Below are 12,946 nucleotides of genomic sequence, written 5' to 3' on the forward strand. Positions count from 1 at the left end.
CCTGGTTCCAGGGCTGGTGCTCTGTTCATTGCGCCACCTGACCATACCTGCAATTATTATTATTATTTTTTAATTTTAATTTTTTTCTCTCCCCTTTACTTTATCGCTCATATGGGTCTTTATTTTTTTGGGGGAAGGGGGTATTATGTTTACTCTTTTTTTTTTGGTTGTGGTTTTTTTTTGGCAAGGTAATGGGGTTAAGTGGCTTGCCCAAGGCCACACAGCTAGGTAATTATTAAGTGTCTGAGGCTGATTTGAACTCAGGTATTCCTGACTCCAGGGCCGGTGCTCTATACACTGCACCACCTAGCTGTCCCTGTGTTTACTCTTAAATAAGAATATTTTAGTAATGTATAAAAAACATTAATTGTACAAAATAATAATAAATACATAAATGATTTAAAAAATAAAAAAAACAAGAAAAAAAGAGCAGACTGGGGAAGGTAGTGATGATAAGCAAAATACTTTTTAAAAAATTTCCCAATTAAATGTAAAGAAAATTTTAAGCATTAAGTTTTACAAAATTTTGAGTTGCAAATGTTTCTCCCTCCCCTCCCCTCTTTCTAGAGTGGTAGCAATATATGTGCAATCATGTAAAAAGTATTTCCATGTTAGTCACAGTTGGGGAAGACAAAAAAGACCAAAAGAAAAAAAACACAAAAAAGTGAAAATATTATCTTTCAATCTTCATTCAGAGTGCATCAGTTCTTTCTCTGAATGTGGATAGCATTTTTTTTTAGCATGACTCATTTGTAATTGTCTTGGAACTTTGTATTACTGAGAAGAGCTAAGTCATTCATAGCTGATCATTGTACAGTTTTGGTGTTACTGTGTACAGTGTTTTCCTGGTTCTGCTCATTCCACTTTGCATCAGTCCATACAAGTATTTCCAGATTTTTCTAAAATCTGCCTGCTCATCATTTCTTATTGTACAGTAGTATTCCATTATATTTATTTGCCACAACTAGTTCAACTATTTACCAATTGTTGGGCATTCCCTCAATTTCTAATTTTTTACTATCACAAAAAGATTTGCTATATTTTTGTATATGTAGTTTTTCCCCATGTTTTTATGATCTTTTTGGGATACTGATGCAATTTTTGCCCTTTGGGCATAGTTCCAAATTGTTCTTCAGATAGTTCACATATCCACCAATAGTGCAGTAGTAACACAATTTCCCCACATTTATTATTTTCCTTTTATGACACATTAGCCAATCTGATAGGTGTGGATTTAATTTGCATTTTTCTAATCAATTTTGAACACTTCTTCATATGATTCTAGATAGCTTTGGTTTCTTCCTCTGAAAATTGCCTGTTCATATCCTGTGACCAATTATCAGTTGGGGAATGGCTTGTATTCTTATAAATTTGACTCAGTTTTCTGCATATTTGAGATAATGCCTTCATCAGGGACACTTGCTGTAAAGATTTTTCCCAGGTTTCTGTTTTTCTTTTAATCTTGGCTGTATTGGTTTTATTTGTGCAAAAACTTTTAATTTCATATAATCAAAATAATCTATTTTACATTTTGTAATGCTCTCTACCTCTTGTTTGGTCATGAACTCTTCCCTTCTCTGTGACCTAACAGGTAGACAATTCCTTGCTTTTCTAACTTGTTTATAATGTCAACCTTGATATGCCTAAATCATTTACTCTTTTTGATCATACCTTTTTATATGGTGTAAGATGTTGGTCTACATCAAGTTTGTGCCCTATTGTTTTCCAGTTGTACCAGTAGTGTTCATTAAATAATGAGTTCTTAGCCCAGAGGTTGGAGTCTTTGAGTGTATCAAACACTAGGTTATGTCTGTTTTTTCCCCCATTTAACTTTTCCTTTAAGAATTTGTATGCTATACCAGGGGATGCATGTATTCATATACATATGTTATTTACATACATATACATATACATATATATATACATATATATATATATACATATATATAGATTTAGATTTGAAATTACTTCATTGTCCATGGTACCTTTTAGTAACATGTAGTTTCCTTCCTTTTTTAATTAAAGCTATTTTTGTTTTTTTCTGTCTGAGATCAGGATTGCTTCTCCTCTTTTTTTTTTTAACTTCAGCTGTAGTTTAATAGATTTTGCTCTTGCTCCTTACCTTTACTCTGCATGTGTCTCTATGTTGGATTCTAGGTTTTGAACCACTTTGCCATCCACTTCCATTTTATGAGAGAGCTCATCCTGTTCATTTTCATCCCATCCCACTTTCATCACTAACTGGGTATCCTCACTATTTCTGAGAGAGAAATGTATGGCTGTCTTGCAATCCCTCATTCTTCCATCTTTCTGGAAGTTGTCAGACTATTTAATCTTATGCTGTCTTGAGTGAATATGCAGAACAACTGATCATTATCTTCTGAAAGATAAACCTGTCTATATATTTTGACACATATAGATGATGGCGATGATGATGATGATGATGATGATGATGATGATGATGATGTTTTTCCTTCATTCATGAAGAAGACAAACAAGTGAACTGAATTTGAGTGAGGGGTGCTGTGCTAAGTCAAAATGGTAGCAGCCACAGACTTGGCAGTAAAAGTCCCTTGAAATTTCCTACTGTTGGAAGAACTTGAAGACCATCAGAAAATAATTGGAACTGGCACAGTTAGCTAGGGTCTTGATGATGATGAAAATATAACACTTGCAAGATGGACAAGAATGATTGTTGGGCTACCAAGAATAATTTAAGAAAATTAAATATAAAGTCTTTAAATAGAGTATAGATCTAAATATCCAGAAGCTCCCCCTTACCATTTGTAAGATTTGTAACAAAAATTAATATGAATGTAATAAATCATTCTAACAGAATGAACTAGCAAAATGGAAGAATTCATAAAGTATCAAAGTAATTCTGCAAGTTTCAATGTTTAATGATACTATAGAAAATATGAAGCTTCCTCAACCACCTGAAGAAAAATGTTATAGCAATTAATTTTTTTAAAATATCTTCCCACTTTATTCAATTTTAAACTATCTTTTTTTCATAGTAAATTTTCTAGATGTATATTGGAGTATGACTTCAAAGTACTGGAAAGGAAGTTCAAATTCAAAGGACTCTATTTAAAGTATCTTAAAATACAGTAAATGACACTAAATTTTTCATTTGAAATATGTTATTTTTTAAATTTATTTAAGGTGATAGGGTTAAGTGATTTGCCCAAGGTCACATAGATAGGCAATTATTAAGTGTCTGAGACTGGATTTGAACTCAGGTACTCCTGACTCCAGGGCTGGTGCTCCATCCACTACATCACCTAGCTACCCCAAGACATATTATTTTTTTATAGTTTTTTTGAATTTTACAATTTCCCCCAATCTCGCTTTCCTCCCCCCCCCCACAGAAGGCAGTCTAATAGTCTTTACATTGTTTCCATGTTATACATTGATCAAAATTGAATGTGTTGAGAGAGAAATCATATCCTTAAAAAAATAAAATATAAGCGATAGCAAAACTACATAATAAGATAGCTTTTAAAAAAATTAAAGGAATAGTCTTCTCCATCGCAGAAAGCCTAAAATTGTCCCTGATTATTGCACTGATGGAATGAGCAAGTCCATTAAGGTTCATCATCATCCCCATGTTGCTGTTAGGGTGTACAATGTTCTTCTGGTCCTGCTCATGTCGCTCAGCATCAGTTCATGATAATCCTTCCAGGCTTCTTTGAATTCCCGTCTCTCCTAGTTTTTAATTGAACAATAGTGTTCCGTAACATACATATACCACAATTTGTTCAGCCATTCCCTAATTGATGGACATTCACTCAATTTCCAATTCTTTGCCACCACTATGAATATTTTTGTACAAGTGATGTTTTTACCTTTTTCATGATCTCTTCAGGGTATAGACCCAGTAGTGGTATTGCCCTTTGGGTATAATTCCAAATTGCTTTCCAGAAAGGTTGGGTGAGTTCACAGCTCCACCAACAATGCATTAGTATCCCACATCCCCTTCCAACAGTGATCATTGTCTTTTTCTGGTGGTATTGGCCAATCTGAGAGGTGTGAAGTGGTAACTCAAAGATGCTTTAATTTGCATTTCTCCAATCAGTAATGATTTAGAGCAATTTTTCATATGATCACTTTGATTTTCTCATCTTTAAATTGCCTCTGCAAATCCTTTGACCATTTGTCAATTGGGGAATGGCTGAGATATAAGTTATTCTATAACAAATAATCTTGTCATATGTAACCATTATTCCACTTAGTTGAACTTCTGGTCAAGAAAGCCTCAAAAAAAAGTCTACTTAAATTTATTACTGTCATAGCCAGTTTTGCAATCTAACTCAACTCTGAAAAAATTTATTACACAATGAACTTGCTGCTATATAACAAGGATTCCAACATCCTACCCCTATTCCTACCCCCTTGCAATAGCATTCCAACCCTGAGGCATTTATTAAAAACTGGTATGAGAGAACATTTAATGCACTACTGTTTGGTCAATTCTTAGTTTGTAGCCCTCTCTCACCCTCTCATCCATCTTCTTGTCCATGGGCTTTTGGTGAGGTATCCACAGAGGGAACCCCTTCTCTTGCCCCCATTTTCATCATGGGATGCTGCTCTTCCCTTTTTCCTAAAATCACTTTTCCTATTTCAGTGATACTTTCTGGCCAATAGCCAAATGAGGTAAAATTGGAAGAAATCCCTGAATCCCTTTGCTTCTCTTTTGGGAACTGTATTTAATCCTCACCAGCCTGGGAAATGAATATCCAAACTTTTTGCAAACTTGGATCACCCCCTCCACTAGCCCTGCTGTGCCAGGATGTTGGCAGTGACAGGGCAGTTATTTCCCTGGATTGCTCAGATCTGCCAGCTTAGCAAAAGTTTAGTAGTTAAAAGGAAGGTCTGCCTAAACACTCCTCGAGCATTTGCTCCAGTCGAAAGAATTGGAGTTGAACTTGAAAACTGGATAAATGTGACTTGACAAGCATTGCATTTACTTGTTTGCTTTTTGTCATAGTTTGAAAACTGATTTGGAATTCAGTGACAGGAACAAAACCTTCTACTTGAATTTGGTACAGATTTAGGTTTTGGTACTTAGTCCTTTTAAACTCTTGAACAGATACTTGAAAGGGGAAAACCTGGGTGCTCTGCGAATCCCAGAATTTGACTAGCAGATTACTACCTGGCCGTTTACTGCCTTTTCTGAATCCCTGTTTTGGATGACTAATGACTGCAATGAAGATGCAAGTTTAAATAAAAACAAATTATTGTGACCTGAAAGTTTTTTTTTTTAGTATCTGTGTATATCCAAATTCTAAAGCAGTAGCTGTCAAATCAGAAACAAAAAGAATTATTTCCATTAAACTTAAGGATTTCATCTCTGTAATTAAAGTTTAACATAATATTATTCCATAAGCAGCCTTTTTATTGTCTGGTCATTGCCTGGGTTTAATGTAATAAAGTGTGCATTAATATTGAGTCTCCATTTTTATTCCTATTAGCTTATTGATTTAGGAACAGAACTGCTCTGAGCTGTGGCCTTTAATGTACTGGATGTTAGACAGAGACAGAGAGAGCCTTCTTTGTCTGTGTTCATACCCTTCTTTGTCATGTGTTTGGATATTGTAGGATTTTCCAAATAAATTCTCTCTAACCAATGTTACTGTTATAATTTGTTTGTGATAGCATACATTTCTTTCTGTTTAAAGTTACTAACCATAACTCTCCCCAAGAAGTTATTCATCTCTTGCTAAAAGTAATTGATAGTTTTTCTAACTTAAGCCCCGGATGATTTTATCTTGCTGAATTTTAATTGTTTGAAATGAAATGCTTTTGAATTTGAAACACTGAAAATTTGCATGACCAAATAATGTTTACTTGAATAATGAGTGAGATGATGGGTAGTCCAAATGTTACTGATAATGTAAGGACTGGGATCCTGGTATTGGATCCTATTAATGGTAGGGAAGTTATTCCCCTTATCCTCTTGCATTTCTTTGATTTGTTTGCTTTCCAAAGCCTAGAGCGGCCTCATTGAGTGCCTTCCTCCAAGAAGGAGGCTTGGGCCACCCTCAGCCAGGCAGGACCTATTGCCTAGTTTTAATGTAGACTGAGTAGAGAAATTACCACGGTGGGGGGGGGGGGTCTGATGAGATTCCTAAACTTGAGTTTCTGCAAAATAATGTTTTTTAGGTCATTCAAGTAAATTGCTTTTAAGATAGGGTTATAATTATATATATAAAATTGCTTTTAAGATAAGGTTATTATAATAACCATAAAGCTATCAGATTCTAGCATTTCCAAATGAAATAAAATGCAGCTTCAGCTACTTTTTTTAAGGCTTAAATTCTTTCTCTTGGTACTTTGCTCAGCCTTCTCTTGTATGTAGCCTAAGGTAGCTAGATGAAAGGAGAAGACAGATCAACTCTTGGAACCAAATTTATTATCAGCACAGTTTCTAGGCTGCCAGAAAAACATTTTTAAAAAAAATTTAAAAATTTATTTTGTGTTTCATTTCCCCTTCAATTACATGTAAAAAACAAGTTTTAATATTCATTTTAAAAAGTTTTCCAAATCCAGGGTAGCTAGGTGGTGGGTAGCTAGAGCAGTGGCCCTGGAGTCAGGAGGATCTAAGTTCAAATCTGGCCTCAGACACTTAATAATTACCTAGCTGTATGACTTTGGGTAAGTCACTTAACCCCATTGCCTTAAATAAGTAAATAAAAACCCAAAACTTTTCCAAATCTTCTCCCTTCTTCCTTCCCCACCCCAACTCTCTTTGAGACAGCAAACAATTAGATATAGGTTATAAATGTGTAGTCATGCAAAGCATTTCCTCATTGTCATGTGTGTGAGAGAAAACATAGATATCTCTCTCAAAAAAAAATGAAGTAAAAAAATGTGTTTCAATCTGTATTCAGAAAGTACAGGTAGGATAACATTCTTCATCAGAAGTCTCCCAGAGTTGTCTTGGGTCACTATTGCTGAGAAAAGCTAAGTCATTCACAACTAATCATCCTACAAAATTGTTGTTACTTTGTACACAGACCATTTTTCACTTTGTACTAGCTTGTGCACATCTTCCCAGGTTTTTCCTAAAGCATCTTGCTCATCATTTCTTACAGCAGAATCCTGCTCAGATGTTCTTGATTGATTTGTCTGGAAATCTGTGATTGCAGGATACATCCTATCTGTTCATCACGGGCCCTGATGTAGTAAAGTCTGTCACCAATGAAGATGTTACCCAAGAAGAACTTGGTGGTGCCAAGACACATACAACAATGTCAGGTGAGAAAAATCCCATTGTCCTTGTCAGCTAATGATTCTCTTCTGAAAATGATTGAAACACTTTTTTGAAATGGATGATAAGTATATTCTTTTTAAAAAGAATTTTCTGAAGATTTTCTTTTTGTTTAGTTTTTTTTCCAACTACATGCAACAGTAGGTTTTACCAATCATTTTTTTTTGCAAGGTTTTAAGTTTTACATTTTTCTCTTCCCTACTTTCTTTCCCCCTCCCCATGATAGAAGGCAATCTAATATGGGCTCTACATTTATAACCATGCTAAACATAGATCCATATTGATCATGGTGAGAGAGAAGTCTCAAACCTAAATGGAATAAAGAAAATGTTAGAGAGAAAAAATGACAATATATAAGACAACTTTTAAAAATTGGAGATAGTAAACTTTGATCTTCATTTAAACTCCACAAATCCTTCTCTGACTATGGATGGTATTCTCCACCACAAGTCTTTAAAATTGTCTTTGATTATTGAAATAAATCCATCATAGTTAACACCCCATGTTGTTGTTAGTGTGTACAATATTATTGTGGTTCTGCTCATTTCACTCAACCTCAGTTCTTGCCACAACTTGTTCAGCCATTCCCCAGTTGATGGGCATCCCCTCTATTTCACAAAAGAAGAGCTGCTAGGAATATTTTCATGCATGTGAGATTTTTTACCCCTTTTCTTGATCTCTTTAGGGTATAAGACCCGGTAGTGGTATTGCTGGATCAGAGTGCACGCACAGTTTTATTGCTCTTTGGGCATGATTCCAGAATGCTCTCCAGAAAGGTTGGATCAGTTCACAATTCCACCAACAATACATTAGTGTCCTGGATTCCCACATCCCCTCTAATGCTAATAATTTTCCTTTCTGGTTATATTGGACAATATGAGAAGTGTAAGGTGGTATCTCAAAAGTGCTTTTAATTTTTTTTTTTTTTTGCAAGGCAAATGGGGTTAAATGGCTTGCCCAAGGCCACACAGCTAGGTAATTATTAAGTGTCTGAGACCGGATTTGAACCCAGGTACACCTGACTCCAGGGCCGGTGCTCTATCCACTACACCACCTAGTTGCCCCAGAAATGCTTTAATTTACATTTCTCTAATCAGTTATGATTTAGAACAATTTTTCATATGACTTTCATATAGCTTTAATTTCTTCATCTGAGAATTATCTTTCCGTATCCTTTGACCATTTGTTAATTAGGGAATGACTTTTTATAAATTTGATTCAATTCTTTATATATTTTAGAAATGAGTCCTTCGTCAGAAACACTAGTTGTGGGGCAGCTAGGTGGTGCAGTGGATAGAGCACCGGCCCTGGAGTCAGGAGTACCTGAGTTCAAATCCAGCCACAGACACATAATAATTACCTAGCTGTGTGGTCTTGGGCAAGCCACTTAACCCTATTGCCTTGCAAAAACTAAAAAAGAAGAAAAGAAACACTGGTTGTAAAAATTGTTTCCCAACTTACTACATTCCTTTTAATCTTGGTTACAGTTATAAAACCTGAAGATTTTCTTTTTTTTTTCTTTTTTTCTTTCATTTAATATTTATTCTCATTTTGTACAATGTTTTTTAATACATTAATAAAATATTCTTTAAGAGTAAACAAAATAGCCCTTCCCCCCAAAATAGACTCACTTGAGTGATAAAGTTAAAGGAGAGAGAAAAGAATTATAATAAAAAAAATAATAATTGTAGGTATGGTCAGGTGGCACAGTGGACAGAGCACCAGCCCTGGAGCCAGGAGCACCCAAGCCCATATCCAGCCCCGTACACCCAACAGTCACCCAGCTGTGTGACGTGCAAGCCACCCCAACCCTACTGCCCTGAATAAACCAAAAAAAGAAGAAAAAAGACCTAAAATAAAATAAAATAGTAATAATAGTAGGGGTGGCTGGGTGGCAGACAGAGCACTGGCCCTTGAGCCAGGAGCACCCGGGTCCGAATCCAGCCTCAGACACCCAATGATCACCCTGCTATGCAGCCCCAGGCAGGCCACCCAGCCCCATTTTCCCTGTACCCCCCCCCAAATAATAATAATAAAAAATGTGCTTCAGTCTGTGTTCCATCCAACACCACAAACTCTGTCGTGGGTGGATCACATTCTTTATGATAAGTCCATCACAAAAGTTGCTTCCATATTTTTTCACCGTTGCCATTGCTGATTGCAACTCCTTCCTTTCTTATTTCTCCACTACCATGTACTATATTTTCTCTCTCCTTTCACTGACTCTGCTGTAGGGTAGCTGAGTGGCATAGCAGACAGATCCCTGGCCCTGGGGCCAAGAGGCCCTGAGCCCCCTATCACCCCTTAGGCCCAGCATCCACCTGGCCCTATCGTCCTGGACAGGGCATCCAATCCTACCCCCTTGCAAGAAGTAAAAAAGAAAATGTGTTATATCTGACCACTCTCCCCCCATGGTCCATCCTCTCCTCCTTCATTCACATCCCCACCTCTTCCCCCTGTCACCCCTTCTCTCCTTCTTACTCCAGATGTCTATACCCCATTGAGTATATATGCTGTTTCCTCTCCTAGCCACCTCTGATGAGAGCAAAGATTCCCTCATTCCCCCTTGCCTTCCTCCCTTCCATATCATTGCAATAGCTCATTGTAATAAAGAAAAATCTTATTATATGAAATATCTTGGCCTATTCTCCCTCTCCTTTTTCTTTCTCCCATTACATTTCCCTTTTTTCTATTAACTCCATTTTTATACCATATTTTATCTTCAAATTCAGCTTTCTCCTGTGCTTCATCTATAAAATGTCCTTCTACCTGCTCTGTTAATTGAGAAGGTTCATATGAGTATTATCAGTGTCACTTTTCTATGCAGGAATACATGCAGTTCATCCTCATTAAGTCCCTCATATTTTCCCCTTCTCCTCCAATCTCTATGTTTCACCCGAGTCCTGTATTTGAAGATCAAACCTTCTGTTCAGCTCTGGCCATTCCAACAGGAACATTTGAAATTCCCCTGGTTCATTGAAAGTCCCTCTTTTTCCCTGGAAGAGGACATTCAGTTTTGCTGGGTAGTTGATTCTTGGTTGCATTCAAAGCTCTTTTGCTTTCCAGTATGTTATATTCCAAGCCCTATGAGCTTCCAATGTAGTTGCTGCTAAGTCCTATGAGATCCTGATTGCAGCTTCATGGTATTTGAATTGTGTCCTTCTGGCTGCTTGTAATATTTTTTCTTTGACTTGGGAGTTCTGGAATTTGGCTATAATATTCCTGGGGGTTGGTTTTTTGGGATCTCTTTCTCGGGGGGATCTGTGTATTCTCTCCATTTCTATTTTGCCCTCTGCTTCTAGGATATCAGGCTAATTTTCCTGTAGTAATTCTTTGAAAATGATGTCAAGGCTCTTTTCCTGATCATGACTTTCAGGTATTCCAATAATTTTTAAATTATCTTTCCTAAATCTGTTTTCCATGTCAGTTGTTTTTTCAAAAAGATGATTCACATTTTCTTCTAATTTTTCATTCTTTTGGTTTTGAAGTATTGAGTCCTGATTTCTCATAAATTCATCAATCTCCCTGAGTTCTATTCTTTGTCTGAAGGATTTGTTTTCCTCAGAGAGCTTTCTTATCTCTTTTCCATCTGGCCAAGTTTGCTTTTTAAAGCATTCTTCTCTTCAGTAACTTTTTGAACTGTTTTATCCATTTGACCTAAGCTGGTTTTTAGCATGCTATTTTTCTTCAGCATTTTTTTTGGATTTCCTTGACTAGGCTGCTGACTTCATTTTCATATTTTTTCCTGCATCTCTCTCATTTCTTTTCCCAGTTTTTCTTCTAACTCCCTCATTTGATTTTCAAAGTCTTTTTTGAGCTCTGTCATAGACTGAGCCCAATTTCTGTTTTCCTTGGAGTCTTTAGATGTAGGAGCTTGTGCTTCCTCATCTTCAGACTGAGTGTTTTGATCCTTCTTGGGCTCACAGGCAAAATATTTCTCAGTGGTGTTCTTCTTGTTTCTCTGCTTGCTCATTTTCCCAACCTTAGCCTGTTTTGGGGGTGCTTCCTGAGCTTTTGGGACACTCCCACAAGGATCTCAGTGTGTGAGGCTCTGTCCTCCCTCCTGGTCTGTGAATGACCATAAGCGCCCCCCTCTGCCATGGGGCTGAGGTAGGGGGGCCCCTGCTCTTCTATGGGGGGGCCTAGACTGCGATCAGGATCTGAATGTGGTCAAAGCCCCAGAGTCCTGTTCCAGGGGCAGAGGAGAGAGCTCTGCAGTCTCTCTCTCTCTTCACTCCCCTCCCTAAGGTTCAATGGGCTCATGCCCTGGGGGCTCCTGCTTCTGGTTCCTGCATCTGGAGGGCAGTCCAAGCTGCTCACTGTGTTCCCTGAAGGCTGGGCTTCACATGCTTGCTCTGGCAGAGGTCCCCTGCTGTTCCCTTAATTTGTGTCTGGTGCTTCCGGGGGTATGGGTCAGGAAACTTCCCCGCTGCTGTGAGCCACGGCTCCCAGCGCCCTGGGACTGCCTCTGGGAGGCTGAAGTTCTTTGGCTCTGGCGGGCCGCCCCTCCGACCCTGGGGAGCAGAGCCTTTATGCTCTTTTCCAGGTTACTTTGAGTAGGAGAACTGCCTCACTGGGTCCCTTTGTGGGTTCTGTCTCTCAAAAATTTAGTTAGAGTCCTTAGTCTAGAAGTTTTATGAGAGAGCACCTAAGACAAGATCCTCTCTTGTCACCATCTTGTCTCTGCCCCTGTCTGAAGATTTTCTAAAAAAGATTTCTGTTTTTCCACAGTGTTAACATTTGTGACCCCAGAAATAGTGATGGGAAAATAAGTAGAAGGCAGCAGCAGTCATGCTAGTTCCGGGGATTTGGGCGGGTTTTTGGCTGTTATACATACATACATATATATATTGGTTATTGTAAAAAGAACTAAGAAGCCATAGCTGTCCAGAATTCACTGGAGGTTTGCACCAAATGAAAATTGGAGGGCCCTTTCACACTTGAAAGGAACTAAGAGACTGTTTTCAGTAATTTTTCTTCTATTGTTTACAATGTAGTTGGGTTTTGGTTTGTTTTGGTTTTTGTAAGGTAGTGGGGCTAAGTGACTTGCCCAAGGTCACACACAGCTCGGTAATTATTAAGTGTCTGAGGTTGAATTTGAACTCAAGTCTTCCTGACTCCAGGACCGACACTCTAGCTACTGTGCCACCTACCTGCCCCAATGCAGTTTTTAAATATTAAAATCCCCAAAGAAATCTCCAGTAAGTAGTCAGTCTAACTCAGGCTTTCTAACCTCCCCAATATACCTGTTACCAGGCTGTGGACATGGGTGTGGAAGGTGCTTGATGCCCTGGCAGGGGCATCAGGAGACAGGGCCTTCTGGGCCAGTGGAAGATCTGAAGACCCTTTACCCTCAGGTGGTTTAAATGTGTTGTTGTGGAAGGAGCACAGAGAGGAGTGACAGAATTTACTGGTTCACTCTGTTACTGGACAAACTCAGACAAGAGTAACTCATGTTACTCTTCTGCTTCAGTTTCCTCTCCTATGAAATGGAGAGAAGAGGGGGGGCAGTAGAGAGCAGGGCGTCAGAATGGGAATTTATTAAGCCCCACTTGATCCCCACAACACTGTGAGTGGGTGTTGTTATTATCCCCATTTTACAGTTGAGGAAACTGAGGCAGACAGATCAAGTGACACACACAGGGTGGTGGTTGGTTGTTGTCTAGTTGTGTC

At 38.0% G+C, this 12,946-nt stretch overlaps 1 protein-coding gene and 1 pseudogene across 1 annotated transcript in view; both read left to right on the top strand.

Annotated features, from left to right (window-relative positions):
• The window catches only part of PCCB (propionyl-CoA carboxylase subunit beta), a 59,466-nt gene that overhangs the window by 20,607 nt on the left and 25,913 nt on the right, over nt 1-12,946 (top strand). The window contains exon 7 of the mRNA XM_074214833.1: nt 7,152-7,260. Within this exon, the coding sequence (XP_074070934.1) occupies nt 7,152-7,260 (109 nt within the window). The remainder of the gene's footprint in view (nt 1-7,151; nt 7,261-12,946) is intronic.
• Nucleotides 1,974-7,133, top strand: LOC141507302 (ubiquitin-conjugating enzyme E2 variant 1 pseudogene; annotated as a pseudogene).

This window comes from Macrotis lagotis, chromosome 1 (genome assembly GCF_037893015.1).
Source record: "Macrotis lagotis isolate mMagLag1 chromosome 1, bilby.v1.9.chrom.fasta, whole genome shotgun sequence".
Taxonomy (NCBI): domain Eukaryota; kingdom Metazoa; phylum Chordata; class Mammalia; order Peramelemorphia; family Peramelidae; genus Macrotis; species Macrotis lagotis.